Consider the following 17,431-nt stretch of genomic DNA (forward strand, 5'->3'; position numbering starts at 1 on the left):
CATCAAAATTAAACGAAATAAACATTTGAAATATATGAGTTTGTATGTAATGTATGAATATAATATACAAGTTTCACTTTTTAAATGGAATTACTGAAATCAATCTACTTTTTCATGATATTCTAATTTTATGACCAGCACCTACATACATACATACATACATACATACAAGATTACATTTATATTTATATATATATATATATATATATATATATATATATATATATATATATATATATTCTCCAAAACCTTTCATGGTGATTGGCATCCTTAGATGCCTTGTCTTTTAATGCTTTTTTGCAACTTTCATTAAACAGCTAAGATTAACATAGTCGTTTCAAATCTACTCCACTGAGCAGAGTGCTATAACAGAACAATTTGCAAATCATGAGGCTGAAATAGTAACATATATTCAGGTGCAGCCTTATTATTATTATTTTTTAAAATTCCATGTTGTATTTTTATTTACCATCGTTTCAGCACGTTTGAGTTTTTTTCATTTTTTCAAATTCACTGAAGAGCCCTTGGCCTATAATCAGTTGCTAACACTGCTTTTTTACAGAATAAATGTTGTGGCGATGTTGTGGATCAGAATGTATATAGAATTTGATTTTTTTTTTTTTTTACTTTGTATGATCCAGGTAAACATCCCCTGTGTTTCAAGCTGACAGAAATATCTCTGAATAAACCATGTTCAGGGATAAACCTTTCCAAGAAAGGTGAAGTAAATCTAAGCAGTTTTAGAAAGAATCAAGGAGCTGATTTTAAAATGTCCTTCCAGTCTTTTTAGTTTCACCATTATTTGTAGAAAGACAAACAAACTTCTGGGATGTACATTTTTTGAGTAAAAAACTTTCTTCTTTCCTTTTTTCCAGACTTTAAAGACTGTAAAGCTGCCAATATTCATTTTACCAGATAAATCCCAGTAATAACTCCATGTCCAAACTTTGTGAGAAATGCTAGCTGGTGATTTCTTTGATCTGAGCACAGGTGAGGGGAATTCGAGATGGGCTGACTGTGTTTGTGAAGTCGAAAGGAAAGTGGAGAGGTTTCATGGCTCCCTTTCTAACAAAACCAGACAGAATGTTGGCCAGGGGTCCGACACAGTCATTCTGAAAACAGGCTCCAGGTTTTTACAACTGAGCAAATCTTCAATGAAACAAGACGTTTCTTGCTGGTTTCTGCAGAAATAGGAATTTCTGAAGACTTGGTGGGGGAAAAAGATAAGAAACGAGAATAAACAAATTTCAAAAGTAATTTTTCTGAGAAGAGTATTCCAAATTTACTCTTTGATGTGTCTAATATAGTTAATGTTAAAAAAAACTTTTGAAAGTTTTATACTGTAAAATCTAATAGTAAAGATTATATCTGGTTATGTCAGCATAAGTGTTATTTTTTCTATAAAGAAAAAATAATCTGCTTTAGGTTGGTAAGTTTTATGTCGTTTCTTGAGTTGTTTTGTCCACGAAGGGATTTGGGGATCTGCAGTCTGGTTGAAAATAAATATTGTAACATGTATCCACACAACATTTTTTTTATATCCATGGTTAATGTGTCCTTAAATTAAACGCTTGTGAGCAAAATTTGTGACCAGATTCCAACTACCTGTGCGTTTGTTTAACTACGGAAAGAGATTAGGTCAAATGTTTAACTTATTGGCCGTATTTGTTGACCTACGCAGTTTACAGCCAGCTTATTGTAGGTCAGTCACATGACTCAAGCTCCCTAGAGGTTTTCAGCAGATTCAGACAAAAAGCCTAAATCCACAGGAGACCCTACACGTAATCCTGGAAACTTTGGACAAGCTTCTATCCAAATACCTTGAAACAAACTTAACCCTTATTTGGCATGTTCAGTGAGAAGAAGCAGCTGAACAGGAAAAAAAAGCCAGCAAACATACAAAATATTCAACAACAACATGGCCTAATCCAAACCAGTAAAGCGTACAGCATGTACAAAATGAAGAGCTTCCAATTCATTGTTCAACAGGGTGCAAGTTTGGCACCAGCTACGCTGTGGCATTTTTGTGGGAACAAAAAGCTTAAACTAACAAGCTTAGTATTGGAGAGGTCCTATTATATTATATACTATTATACACTAGTATAGTACAATGTGTTTCATTTTAGTCATAAATGATTTCCCCATCTGTTCTGTACTAAAACAATAACAGTAGCTGAATTAAACGGGCTATGTTACAACCATCGCTTGACCTTAATGTGCATAGACATAAACATAGTGAGTGTTGGGCTCTAATGTTCCCCATTTGTTTCTCCCAGCTGCGAGCTCACGCTGTGGACATGAATGGAAACCAGGTTGAGAATCCCATCGACCTGTACATCTTTGTCATAGACATGAACGACAACAGACCGGAGTTCAAAAACCAGGTCTACAACGGGTCTGTGGATGAAGGCTCCAAACCAGGTAATGAAGCCGAATTGTTCGACAGATGGACAAAACAAACACGGGAACATTAAAACTGGAGAAATTCCGAGTGGCTCATTTAGAAAAAGGTGGACAGAAGGAGAAACGTGTAGTTAAAACTTGGATGGAACTGAATTTTTATTTTTTTATTTTATTGAGCAAACAGATGAAGAGTCTGTCTTTTGTGCTGGCTTTTCATGCAGCCCAGTACAGCAGTGGCCATAAACCAAAGAGGGTTCTCGTGCTGGAGAAGAGATTGAGGATTAAATCGACCACAGTGTAGTACCACTGGGTCATTTTATAAGTAACCTCAGAGTGGAAGAATTAAGAAATGAGCTCTGTGTGGAGGCTTTCGTGAGTTTGAGCCTGATGAGCCAGTGTTTATAGCACCAGAGGTGATCTCTAGAGGAGTGCAGGTGCTCACTTCTTTGTTGTGTTTTACGCTTCCTTCCTTCTTTCTCCATTTACTTTTTCTCTTCTGTTGCAGTTTTCTCCCAGCCCTCAGCCCTGTCCCATACAACACATACATGTCTCTGTGGCATCCATGACATTAAGCTGAACAATAATCATAAAAAAAGAAATTTTTAGAGTTTAGAGCTCCAGTGGTTTCAAAGGAAGGCCAATTACAGACTTGAATTAGTTTGCAAATTAAAGAGTCATTATGGGGATGTAATCCTGTCAGGCACAGCTTAGGACGCCCTTACAAAGGGTCCACATTAAAGCCCCTATGAGTAGAGCTTAATGAAATTACCCCAGTGATGTGTGACACATTGTGATTTTTCATCTCCTTCTTTGTATCCCTTCATCACACAAAAAAAAAAGTATTGGGTGGAGGACTCATAGTCATTCCGCCTGGAAACAAACCAGACACAGAGTGCGTCCTCTGTTGGTCTCCTTTGCTTTCACACACCCTTTCATAACAGCCTTTTTTTTTTCCGTCTCACTGAGAGGGCTTTAGAGTGCTCCCTCTGGCCGAGTCATTGACAAATGTTGCTTTGAAATGTAATGAAGTTTGAAATGGGAGCTGCGGTTACAATTATCCTCGGACAGGGGCTGTCACTGGCATGATATCACTATCTCCAGCAATTAGAATCAACTACCGGAGAGAGAGAGAGACAGAGATGGAGAGATTGGGTGACAGGCAGTGATCCCACAGAGTTTTATGAGTGTGTGGAGGCTGGAAAGCAAACAAGTGGAGCATTCAAAAAAGGATAGCAGCTTATTCTCCACAGCAGACGTGTGTATTCATCAGGAGAATGTTCATTCATTTTAGCAAGTACTATTTAAACAAAAAGTAATGACATGGACTCAATCTGCATGTTTTCACTACATTTAACTGTTAATTACTTGTTTGTATTGCTGTTTACAGCATTGGCAAACTGACGGGAAGATGTGCAAACAGTAGCTCCCACTGGCAGCTTTGACGTGAAGCACATACATGAAGTGCCTCACGTCAGTTTAAAGCATCACTTTCGCATTTGAAACATTTGCTTGTGATCTTGCACATTTATGAAAAAATGATTCATAGTCGATCTGATAAATGGCACAGCTTGCTTCCTCTCTGCTAGAGCTACAAATATGGTAGGTTGTTATGCATATTTAAGCAACCAAAAAACACAGTGGAAAAACATCAGGTTTTTTTCATTCTAGCAAACATAAATGTGTTGTTGAGAAATTTATTTTTTGAGTTATTTGGCTGTTCATCTACTTAATCTGAGAGTGAAAACCTTTCCAAGAAGAGTTTTAGGAGGTTAGGATAGGTACTAAAAGAAACAAAGTAATTTTTACCCAGTGCTCGTCTTGTAGCCCTAGAAATCAAGAGAGTGAACCTGTGGATTGTGGAGAAATAACTCAATGGTTATATTCTAAAACAAGATCAAAAACTTTACATTTCAACACAATCTTGTGGTAAGGTGACACATTACCAATATATATATATAAAAGTGTAGCTGAGAATCTCTTCCTCTTTTCAGCTGTGGCCTTACCACTCTGACTCATTATGATGGGTCACACTTGTCTGTCAAAGCAGCTAGGAGACATTTGTCCGGATGTCAGCAGCCAAACTTGTACAAATCTTTGTACAAATGTACTCTATAGTGGAAACATGGCCAACTAGAGTGAAAAAATGTTTTTAGCTCCTCAAAAATAAATCCCTCCAACTAAAAGTAGCACATAATTTTGAGTGAAATATAGATAAAGAAGTTCTGTCTGTGTTTTTAATCAAATTTATCAAGTACTAAAAGTACATGGTAAAACAGCTCTAAGGCTCTAACCCCTGGAGACAACTTTCCTCATGTACTGTATTTGCTTTCCCTGAATTTAATTGAAGTGACTGCTTTAAGGCACACGTTTCAAACGTGTTCCTAGGTTTCTGTGGTTTATATTTTTATGCTTCTTACTCTGCTTCATCCACCAGTCACCACTTATCTTCCTACTTTATATTTGGTGCTTTCTTGTTTTTGAGCTGAGGATAATTAGGACAGAAACTTGAATGTGTCCTATAAATGACAAACACACAAGTTATTAGATATAAAAGCTGTTATCATACTGTTATGGAACATGCTTACTTTACTCGTTCTGGTGTATGTGTCCATCCATCCATCCATTATCCACTGGTTGTTCTGGAGGGGTCACAGGGGCAGCAGCTCAAGCTGGTAAGCCCAGACATCTCTGTCCATAGCCACCTCTATAGAGATAGTCTCTCCAGCAGGTCCTGGATGTGTAGGAGCAGCTGCTCTATTCCGAGTCCCTCCGAGATAATCAAACTTCTCACCCTATCACTAAGGAGAGCTCAGCTATCCTGTAGAGAAAACTCATTGCAACCACCTGTATCTTGTTCTTTCGGTCACTACCTAAAGTTTGTGACCATAGGTGAGGGTAGAAATGTATACCAACCGATAAACAGAGAGCTTTGCCTTGCAGCTCAGCTCCCTCTTTAACACAGCGGACCAGTACAGATTACACAATACTTTAGAAACTGCACCAATACTTCTGTCAACCTCACGGTCCAATCTTCCCTCACTTGTGAACAAGACCCCGAGATACTTAAACTCCTCCACTTGAGGCAGCACCTCATTCCCGATCTGGATAGAGCAGTCCACCCTTTTCCAACTGAGGACCATGGCCTCAGATTTGGAGGTGTTGATTCTCATCCCAACCTCTTTACACTCTGCTGCAAGCTGCTCCAGTGAGAGCTGGAGATCATGGCACAATGACGCCAACAGGACCACATCATCTGCAAATATCCTGAGGCCACCAAACTGGACCCCCTCCACCCCCTGGCTGCACGAAGAAATTTTGTCCATAAATGTCTTGAACAGAATTACTGACAACAGGCAGCCCTGCTAAAGTCCAACTCTCACCGTGAAGAGATCCGACTCACTGCCGCAATGTGAACCAGACTTTTGCACTGTTCGTATAGGGACTGAATATCCCATAAAAACAGACCCCCATCCCATATTCATGGAGCACCCCCCACAGGGTACCAGAGGAAACATGATCAAATGCCTTCTCCAAGTCCATAAAACACATGTAGACTAGTTGGGCAAACTCCCATGCCCCCTCGTGGACCCTAGTAAGGGTAAAGAGCTGGTCCAGTGTTACACGGCCTGAACAGAACCTGTATTGTTCCTCCTGAATCTGAGGTTTGACTATCGACCAGACTCTCTTCTCCAGCACCCCTGAAAAGACCTTATTGGGCTGTGTATGTTGTCATTGACAATATGAGTGAAATCTGTTTGGAATGGGGTAAAATAGGTCAAGTGGTGTAAGTTTAATTTCTAAGAGGAGCTTTTTGTTAAGCTAGTGTAAATTTTTCTGAATTAACAAATGATTTAGTTAGGAATTATGTTAAAATTTTACTGAACAGTACCGCCTGTACTTAAATGTAGTAGTTATAGGATGGATGTAATTTTTATTGTTTGAGGTATTAGTTGTTCTTTTTTCAAATGTTCTTTGACATGATGAAGCACTGTGTGAACTTTATCTGCAAATTTAATCTGAGTTACGTTATATACAGTAGTTGCTAACATGACCTGAGGGTAGCTTAATTAAACTACAAACCAGATCATGTAAAACAACAGCAAAGAAATGCCGAACTGAGTAAAGTAGTATTTTCCTGCTTTTAAAGTTCACTTACAAACATTTTGATATAAATGTTGACAATATTTTTCTTCATCAGGAACTTATGTGATGCATCTGTCAGCATTTGATGCTGACGACAACACCACGGCTAATGGCATGGTGCGCTATCGAATCCTGTCCCAGACCCCACACAGTCCTATCCCCAACATGTTCACCATCAACAGTGAGACGGGGGATATTGTGACAGTAGCACCTGGACTAGACAGAGAGGTTAGTCTTTCATATTTTACACTTCACAAAAAGACATATGTGACAGTAAGTAAATAAGTGTTTTAAAACGTGTGAATCCCTTTGGTAGGCTAAAGGGCTGAAACACGTCTTTATTTTCCTTTATGGAGCACAGTTCCTAACAGCATTGTTCACTCTGATGACACTTTGAGCTGCTACTTTTAAATCTGCCATTGCCATTTGTCACAACACATTTTCTCCACACACGTACACACAAACATCAGCTCTTCCTTTATTTTTTATTTTCTGTTGTTGTTGTTTTTTACAGTAAATTGTCTTCGGTCACCTTGTTTATAAAGCTCTAAAAGTTGTGACAAGATCCAAATGTGTTTATTCTCGCAACATGGATGTGCCAGTGACAACTCTGCAAAGAAATCTGCGAAACAGATCATCCTCCCAAACTGTCACTAGTGACAGACCTATTAACAACACATCACGCTGCAGTGGGCTGCTCGTGTTGTGTTGTGTGCGCCTGTGTGTGTGCCTGCGTGTGTGTTTGTGTGGTGGAGACAGAGAGGAAATTTTTGAGATAGAATGCCCTTGACACCTGTCAGACAAACACAAAAGCCCAAATAATCACATCTGTGCTCAATAAAACACAAGCAACGGAGGGGGGGGTGGAAGGGAAACTGAGAGGAAGCAAGAGAACAAAAACAGAGCTGAATAGATGGGAATTACCGTGATGAGGGAAGAAGTGAGTGTAAATGTGGGCTAAGGAAATAGGGTGATGGAGACAGAGAGGATGAGACATGAGCCTGCCAGAGGGAAAAAGACGTATGAGGGCAACATGGACTAAAGATTTCTCAGCCAAACCTCTCCTGCTTATTTTTACTCTGTTTTAGCCACACTCAGCTATTCTAGGCAATAACACAAAAAACGTAGAATTAAAATCCTGCTTGCCTTTCTTTTGTACTTCAAAGGATTCATTCTGATAGACCTTTTTCTCTTGCCTTTATCATTCTATTACAATGATCATTTTCCAGGTTAGACTATCTTTGATCAGTTTTTCTTTTTTCAGAGAAATTTTTCATGAGAATGAACTCAGCAGTCTAACTACTCTCTGAAACAAGCTCTAGAAGAAACTACAAGCTAACGTTACTTTTGAGCAAGCAGCATCGCTTGTCAACTTAGCCATAGTGACTGGCTCAACTTTTCTCACATATTTTACACGCTAAGATCGCAATAAAGATTAGATAAAGGTGGTTTAATGTTTTTGAAGTCCTGTCAAAGCCCTATGAACAGATGTCATCACCTTTATAACATGTCTTGACTGCATGTTAATATAGGTGTGAATGTGGCTGAGCACTCTCGGGAAAAGGGGGAAGGTAAAAGCATGTTTAAAAGCCTGCTTCTCTAACCCTTTGACCCTTTTACAGTCTCAACTAGATCAAAGCATCTTCAAAATGGCAGATCTTGTGAGATTTTGCTCTAATGTAGTGGCTATTATTGACCTTAAGTGGGCCAAGGAGGGACAACCGATCAATCTGACTCAGGGTCATGGAAGCTCAACTCTCACTGATGTGCTCAGGGAACCGAAGCTGGTGGTTTAATATACCAGAAGAGCTGCTGTGGCACAAATTACTAAACCATAATGGCCTAACATTGGTGAACTTTGACTGCCCTGAGCTTAAGAAATGAACCATTTGGGATTATTTGTACATTAGTGATTAAAGTAAAGATTTTTTAGGCGTAGTGACGCTTTTTTCTTTGAAAAGCTCCTCATTGCTGGCTATGATTGAGAGCCTGCTGGAGCTATTTGGTCAATAAGAGTTGTTTTGGCAGGACAAACATGAAAGAGTCCATTTGAATGTTTTCTGGGTTTTTTTCAGATTCTTTTTTTTTATTATTATTATTATTTCTCTTAATCTACAGATACATACATACTTCTGCTTTCCTGTAACTATGTCTCAACAGCAGATAGGAGGTATCGAATCTTGCAATGGTAAAAAATATACTGAGCAGATCACTCTTGGAAAATGCTTCACAACACATTGCACTGTTTTCTGATTCTAGAGGCTTTGAAAGTTCTGGTGTCATTCTTCACATTTTGGTCCATGGTGTTAAAGGGGTTATGTGCCACAAAATATCAGAAAAACGATGCTAAAATGGTTTACTCCTGCTGGATGTTGCCCCTCCCTCAAAACCTTGCTGATTGTTATCTGCTCCTCTGTTCTTTACTTTCCATCTTCTTCTTCTTCTTTGTAAGTCCCACATTGATTCTCTTCTAAAGATTTCCACTGGTCTGCAGTGGACTTTTAAGAGCTTGTTGACAGTTGCAGACCTCAGTCCTCCAGAGGGAACTGGGTATGTTGTGGTATTGTTGCAATGCTGAGAGTTTCCAAGGAGCTCTGCATAATTACTCCGTTGTCTAATTAGTGAGAGCGTTGTGTACACGCTGTTCACAGGCTGATGGGACAGTCAGACAAGTACAAGATATGTAGAAAGAGAGTCATCAGTGTGTGGTCATGTGTGTTTGTGGATACTTCTGTGTATATGTGAGTGTTAATGAGTGTGCACAAGGTTGGAGTTCAGCATCTCATTTAGCATCAAGATGAGAGGGACTGCGAGGAGCTGTCTAATCCTCCCGATGTGACGTCCCGGCCTAATTGGGATATTTACTTGGTAATTAGCAGGTGAGAGAGAGACAGTGGGAATGTAATTGGGAATCTCAGTGACAAGACACATTATCCAGGCAGTCAGCTCCCGGGCTCCATCCTTACTGCAGCCCATTAACTGCACCCTGGGACAGAAGAAGAGATAGAAAAGGCTGCAAAGAAGGTAGGAGAAAAGGCTGGAAAGAGAGCTGCAAATGCCTTAGTCTAGAAATACAAATAAAAGAATCATTTTTCAGGTTCCATTGAAGTGGCACTGTGTCATTTCAAAAGAGGAAATGGCATTTATTATTCCCTCATATTATTGCTTCACAGAAAGTCTATTAGTCTCTGTCAATTGGATCATTGTCTTCACATCTGTCTATCACTGGTACTGAATAAGCAGTGCGTTTGATGGCTTTGATGGAATGCAGTACCCGTGGGGAGGCTTCACAGTCCAGCCTTTGGATGGTGTGATGTCTGGCCAGGTTCCACTGAGAAGGTTTCAGCTCTGTCAAATGAAAGACTTCACCCTTGTGATTCTGTGTTTCAAATAAGACCATGGCCAGCGACTAAAGAACAGAACACAAGCTCAGCTTTGTTTCCCCCGGGAGTCACAGTCTGTGGCTGCTGCTGCTGTCGGCTCATGGAAGAGAAAGCTCTTTGCAGATGAATAACTGCATACTGTTTTATTTTTTTGTTCTTTTTTTTTCTTTTCTATTTCTTCCTTTTTCAGAAAGTGTCCCAGTACACCATCATTGTGCAAGCCACGGACATGGAGGGCAACCTTAACTTTGGCCTGTCCAACACAGCCACTGCCATCATCACTGTCACGGACATCAATGACAACCCCCCAATGCTGACCTCCAGAACTGTAAGTTATTACAAATACAGAAGTGTGGAGAAGGTAACAATTCAGAGGCAAAGAAGGGCTTGGTTCAAAGAAAGAATGACTAGAATGCTGGAGGAAAAGAAATGAAAGACAGAATTTAAAGCCAGGCAGCGTAAAGTGAAGAGGAAAAAAAAATCAGTTTCATTTCAGTTTTATTTATATGTCAACATTTCAAAATAAAAAGTTATCTCAGGGCACTTTACATAGAAGGAAACCCAGCATTTGGCTTTGAGTGAGCCCTCACTGACAGCACTGACAACAGTAAGTCTAATTCTTTGCTATTGGACACTATTGTAAGACAAGATTTATACAAGGACAGTGATGGAAATTTGTAATCTGTAGAAGGACACACACAGAATAACAAGCACAAGGATTACAAATCCATATTATTGACTTTCATCAGCAAGAATACCAGTTCCAGCAAATAGTTAATGATTGCTCCCATCTTAGGGATATTTAGAATGATTGCATTATAGTAATTCAATACAAGGAGCAAAGTAAAAATTAAAAGTCGAATGTAATGTGTTTTATGTAATGTAATAAATCAATATTAAGACAGGATATTTCCCCTTTGCCTCAGTCTTCTTTTAAGTATGTGTCAGTTGTTCTAATGTTTGAGGTGTCAAAAGATGGTTAAAAGTAGAGCCAGTTTTCATGCGCTCTGAGTCATGATGAAAAATCTTGCTGAAGTCAGAATGGCTCCAGGTGTTGAAATCACTCATGATGTGTGGGTTCCTCCCAGTAATGGTGAGAACACTAGACAGTTGGCTAGATTCATGTCATTTCCTCATAATGCCAGGATCTTAGGCATTATAACCAGTAAAGTATTTGCTCAACCCTTTGAGCTAGTAGTGGAAGAGTGAGCATTAGCTTTCACCCTGGGGGCTATCAAGACTCTTATGATGATTAGTTAGCATCAGCGGTAAGCATGTGTTAGCCATAGAGCTAATCAGAGACCCCCTGCATTCTGCACACATGTGAGGGAATCGACAGAAAGAACATGGAGGAAGAAAAAAGATGGTGAGCAAAAAGAGAACAAAGCGAGGACTGATGAGTGGACCATCACTTAGGCTCTACAAAGAAAAAAAAAAGGAAAATGTAATGAGAGAATGACAGTGAGACAAGGAAGGATGGGGGAGCAATTTCCTACAGTAGCAGTGATAAAGTGTAGACATGCCTTGTTGTAAATCAGGAGTCCTCAGTGACTCTGCACCCCACCCCTCCTTTTTCTGCATTAAGATTCTCAACTGATATTGATGATAGCAGGCAATAATAGATTGATACTCTCTAACTGGATTCCACCTAGTTTAAGTGCATTTCCATCAGCGTCACACGAGGAAGTTAATGCTATCACGAATATTGATGGCAAACTTTAGTGGAGGTTTTGGATTCACAACAAGCAGAGCACTTTTACCCAAACCCTTCATAAATCATCCATTTTAGAAGGGAGATAATGTAAAAGCCATTTTGTTGAAATTGCAGGCCATTATGCAAATATTTAGTTTTAGCAATAAACCTCATAGATCTTTCAACATGTCCCAGAAATATAAAGTTGGGGGAATTTGTCTTTAATGTTGATGATTAATATTTCATCATGCTGCTCTGGCCTATTTTTCAAGCAGGCAAAGGGTTGGCGTATGCATGTGGATGTGAAGGCTTTGGGTGCTTTTTGCATTATGCCTGTGATACAAATAGAATATATAAAATGAAAACAAAAAAAAATATTTTGTTTGTTTATGTGTACTATACTGCAGCCATGTTTCCCATATGGTATTAAGGCTATATGTGATGATCTACAGTCTTTCTGTTTGGGTTTGTCGGCAAAGGATTCACTGCACAGGTTTTTTGGCCTCTTGCCTGTATCATCCTTACAAAGTTCATATGATGAAGTTCCCTGTCACTTTTCTGCTCTCTTTCTACCTCACTTTGTCTCCTGCAGCCTCTCCCCACTGCCAACATAGTGACAAAGGAGTGAGGGTGCTGGCAAGAGGTGTTATGTCAAGTGTTGAGAGAACGCCAACTGTACTCATTGCCAGTCACAATCAAAGCGATCCCCCTTCTTCCCTGTAGTCCAGCTCTTGGCGACAAGATACGTTATCGCAGAGAGAAAAACTGTCTGATCAAAGATTTGACTCTCCACTTACAAGACAGTTTTCCAGTTTTCCAACAATTCTGTTCTAAAACAATCACAGACTGCAGTACTTTGCCTGAATAATAAAAGAAAAGGCAATGTGCATCCAATAAATTACTGGTTCCACTTTTGAAACCATATTAAAACTGTTTAGCTCTTATTTATCCACCAGTCTGGTTTGGTAAACATAACTGCCACATTGCAAACCAACACAGTTTGCCTACAGTTACAGGTCTAAGTCACAATTTTGCTTTCAAGTAAGATCCTCTTTTGAAACTCGGCACATCTTCAACTGTTATTAAAAAATCTGTGTAATTATCATACAAATATGAGACTTGACAAAGTGATTTTTGTAGGTAAGGCTGAATATACTAATTAAATATAATTTCATTTTAGATCATTTGTAAATATTACTATGGCTTGGAAATGATGGTCTCCTATTGAATAAAAGCAGCAAGATTTTTCTAAACAGAATTGCAATCTAAAATTATATGGATAAAAAAGATCTTAAGTTAATTGCTCTAATATTTTTTGAGAAAACATTTGTGTGCATGGGAATTTAAAACTGCTATGCCATCTTAGATTGCCTAAGTGGGAAAAGATATTGTTAAAACTGACAACCCATCCAACTCCTCCTCTCAACAAAGAGATAATAAAACAAGAAATCTCTGAGAGCAATATTAATAATGAGAGATGTGGTGTATCCTTCAAAGCCTTCCATCATAACTGGTTAACACTTGGCCTTAGTTGTTAGTGGCTGAGAAGGAAGATGCTCAGGGGTGCCTGGGGGAATGTAAGCTGTTTCTCTAAAGTTTTTTTTTTTTTTTTATTAAATTGACACTTGGGAGTCCCTGAACCAAATCACAGTAACAAACCACACAGGCACACATATACAAATACTCAGTGTGACAATAACATACGACAGCCTGTCTACTTATCCAAAGCAGACAGTGCATCAAGACCACCCGGACTTGTCTGTTGTCTTAAGAATGTCATTGACTCTCTGAACAGCTCTCTTGACGCAGCCCTCTAATCTGAGCGGTGCTGTCGGCTGTTTGCTGCTTGATGTGAGGGTTGCCAGGCAGAGTATTATGGTCTGTTGGAGTGTTTGGTCTGTGGCTTTGCTCTTTGATATCCTACACCCACATAAGAGGCTCAGTGGCTCATCCATGCCTGTTACCCTCAGTGGTTATGGTAACTACGAGGTGCTACATAGCTGCTGCCTCTAGATGAGTTGAAGACACGTCATGACCTCATGTCACCTGACTTGTTATGTTGTTTATGTAGGTGGGGTTGCAGTCAACCTGTGTTTACAGGGTTGCTGGTAGAGTTAGTGTCAATTATCTCTTGAGCCTGTGCAGACAAACAACAATCTCCCACCAAAACAGACACATGACAGACAGCAGCTCACTCTTCATCAGGCTTATCAGGATAAAGCACATGTGTTTGTAAAGCATGGGGACAACTCAAAACTACTTAGACACACTAAAACAGCTGCTTTAAGCCTTAACACTGCTGGATTTTTTTCCTGTTTATACATTTTTTTTTTCCCTTGTCGCTTTAAATTTTAAAAGGAATTAAATGGTATCACTCATCAAGGATGGGTACAAAGAATGCAGAGAACATTTTAACTAAAACAATGCCCCTGTAGCTATATACGTCCTAGCATGCAAGCTGGGTTTACTACTTACTTATGATTCAGCTGTGGTTTGAGTGAGATCAGTTGCTTTACCTGGAAAGTTTGAAAGGATAGCTGTTTCTAAATCGAAGGCTAAGTGGATTCTAAAAGACTGCAGGCAGAGTAAAAATAAAGATATTTCTAAAGGATTGTATCCAGGTAACCTTTTACCCTACTTTCTGCAGTTTTCCGGCGAAGTCCCAGAGAACCAAGTGGATGTTGTGGTGGCTAATCTGACAGTTACTGATGCCGACCAGCCCCACTCTCCTAACTGGAACGCCATCTACAGGATCATCAGTGGAGACCCAACTGGGCACTTCACCATCCGCACTGATCCTGTCACCAATGATGGCATGGTCACTGTGGTGAAGGTAATGCACCATCCTTTCATCACAGTCTCAGATTTTGGCCCTTATGAAGGTCATTGCAAAAAGAAATATCATCTCTTTTTCCTATATTGAATGTTAGATTCCCTCTGGATTTAGGTGCATGCTATAATAGGCTACCTGTTTAAATGAGGACAGGTTGGGGTCTTTGCCTTTCACATGCCCCCTCATGTCCAAAAGAAGGATTGGAGGCTAATGTGCCCTTCAGAAACAGCTCATGCACTCTAACGCAGACTTAAATACAATGGCTGGTGAGACCACTGTAGCAAATTAGATATTGATTTCTCAATTACAATGGCAACGGTTTTATACACTCATAATGTTCTAGGTGCTGTGGTAAATGACAGCAACAACAAAGCCATGTCTTGTTACAACCTGCTATTTTAGTGGTTAGACAGCTTAGAGGGAGGTTAGCTGTATGGTTTAAACCATTTTTTTCCAGCAATAAAATAATTTTATAAAAGATTAGAATTTTGACTGTGTGTGCCACAGATGTGCATCCTGTTGAACGCCCGTGGCAATTTGTGTGTTTATCTGTGAGACACTTGGTGTAAATGTTCTTACCATGTTGCAGGCATTTCGTAGAAATTACTTATTTATTAGAGTGACCTTCTGGACCCAGGGACATTTTGTCATATCTCTAACTCCTGCAGATCACATATCACAATAATGTTAAACAATAGCAATATCACGTCATTATAATTCCCACTGCAGCCTGAGCAATGAGTATGGGTATTTTGCTTCTCTTCATTATCTCTAGATGACTGACTTTAATAATCCATTCCTCTCACTCCCTGTGAAACTCAGTAGGCAGCTTGGTTGCTTAAGCTTGCATTGAGACCCATGGGAGGTTATCAGGAAATCATAAAACAAGAGACAAGCCACCCCCTGAGAGGAAATAAGCAATGCACTGTCTCAACAAATAAACAGAGGGGCTCCGGCTCGCTCGGGGAAAAGTGAGCCCAAACATTCACATTGGACAACTTGTGAAAAATAAAGTGAAGAAGCTGTGAGACGGCTCTGCCTGGTGGTTGTTATTTTTGCCAAGGTGTCTATGGCCGCTAGTACAGACACATCAAATCGCATTGACATCCAGGTACACATCAGTCTTCCACAAGGACCTTGAGCCTCTGTGTAAACAAGGCGTGAGGTCTTAACCAGAACATGTCACGCATTTATGCTGCTGTCTGGGGAGTGTGGGAGGCAGATTTTTTTTTTTTTTGCCACGCACTAATAGAGCCAGTAGACAAACAAGCACGCATAAAAACACACAAATAGAGCCACTTGGTTCGAATGAGTCATTAGGATATGTAAATCACAGATTATGTTAAATACAGAAGTTGACAGAGAGGAGGAGAGAGGAGAAGAGGAGTGAGGCAAAGGCAGATTTCCAAGAATTGAGAAATGTAGCCCACAGAGAGCTTAGATCACAGAGAGCCGAGGTAGGGCAGAGGTGACATGCCGAGGGGGTGAGAAGTTGGGAGTCCAACAGAGCAAATTATGTAAAAGGGAAGGAGAGAAATGGGTAAAGTGGTACAGAGGAGATGTAGGATGGGATGGCTCATGGGCAAAAGATGGAAGCCATGTTATTGACCTCTCACCCCTGTGGCTTCCCTCAGGCTGTGTGAGTCTGAGTGAGTGTGTGTGTTTCAGTTAGCCTTCAGCTATACTCTGGACCTCCTGATGCTCTGAATACCACAGGCTTTAGATCAAAGAGCCACGAGCGTGGTTAGCCTGTAAATGGGTTCCCTATGCGTCTTGGGGTCACACACGAATTTGCACTTGTATGCTAACATTAACTGAAACCAACATGTGTGTGTAAACACAGGCCATCTATTGCACATCTAACATGCGCACAAACAATTTCACTGCTGGGCCACGTGGTCAACCAATCTCCCTGATTAACGATGCTTTTCATGTGCTCTCAGAGTTCCCACTGATAACAGTGAAGCGATGCAACATGCAGATGTGCTCAGAGTCTTTAACATCATCATCAAACACAAGCTTTGCAGCGGTAATCATCATCCGGCTGTTTAGAAATGTGCCAGCAGTGCTTACAAGCAGCATATTTGTTCTCTTTTTATGACTTTGCTTGTTGTTGTCATTTGAACCTGATGGTGTTGTTGTCATTAGGAGAGAACAAAACTGTCACTCTGGTTTAAGCTCAGTTGCTGCACAGAAACATACTCAGACAGCAGAGCCATGGCAACAACCTATGATTAGTCTCAGCTCCTTTTTTGTATGTGTGTGTATTGGTTCATAATGGGACCACTTGACGTGACATCTGTTCATTTATCGTATCAATCAGGCAGGCACTGGCAAAAAGACAAATGTTCATTAGGGTTTCTATTTTAAAATCAACATGTTTATAGTAAACACACTGCGGATGATTATTTATATTGACAGTAATGACCGTAATACTATTAATAATGAATATACTCAGACTGTACTAAGTTTTTCTGTTGTTGTTGTATTTTGTTAGATAAGATCCTCTCTAGTAAAACATAGACTTTTGTTACACATTATAAATATTTAATTTCTTAAATGTGGTGAAAATCTGTGTTACAGTTACTGAAAATATGGCCTACGATATTAGATCTCATTATTTTACACAATATATTACAGAATAGATGCAACTCTGCTACATACACTAAATCAAAGTCACTTTTATTTTTTTTTATTTTTTTTATTTTTTGTGTGTTTTGTTTTGCATGAGTTCATTTGTAGATATTAGGATACCCTTTATTTTTATACCCATCATTGGTACAAAGAAAAGCTTCCACCAAATAAATAAATAAAGAGATTCATAAATGAAAGTTTTATTAAAAATTTCAACAGTCCTAAGAGAAAAAAAATTTCAGAAGAAGTCTTCTTTCCGAACAGATAGATATTCATTATTATATATCAAGTGTCCGCAATAGAAAACTATTGCAAATTTACTATATGAAACTGAAATTATAA

The 17,431-nt window shown here is 39.4% G+C and overlaps 1 protein-coding gene across 1 annotated transcript in view; it reads left to right on the forward strand.

The window, feature by feature from the left end:
* LOC108232100 (cadherin-4) overlaps positions 1-17,431 on the forward strand; it is a 279,879-nt gene that overhangs the window by 236,490 nt on the left and 25,958 nt on the right. The window contains exons 7-10 of the mRNA XM_017409681.3: positions 2,277-2,421; positions 6,602-6,774; positions 10,120-10,257; positions 14,270-14,455. Of these exons, the coding sequence (XP_017265170.1) occupies positions 2,277-2,421; positions 6,602-6,774; positions 10,120-10,257; positions 14,270-14,455 (642 nt within the window). The remainder of the gene's footprint in view (positions 1-2,276; positions 2,422-6,601; positions 6,775-10,119; positions 10,258-14,269; positions 14,456-17,431) is intronic.

Source organism: Kryptolebias marmoratus, linkage group LG8 (assembly GCF_001649575.2).
Source record: "Kryptolebias marmoratus isolate JLee-2015 linkage group LG8, ASM164957v2, whole genome shotgun sequence".
NCBI classification, from domain to species: domain Eukaryota; kingdom Metazoa; phylum Chordata; class Actinopteri; order Cyprinodontiformes; family Rivulidae; genus Kryptolebias; species Kryptolebias marmoratus.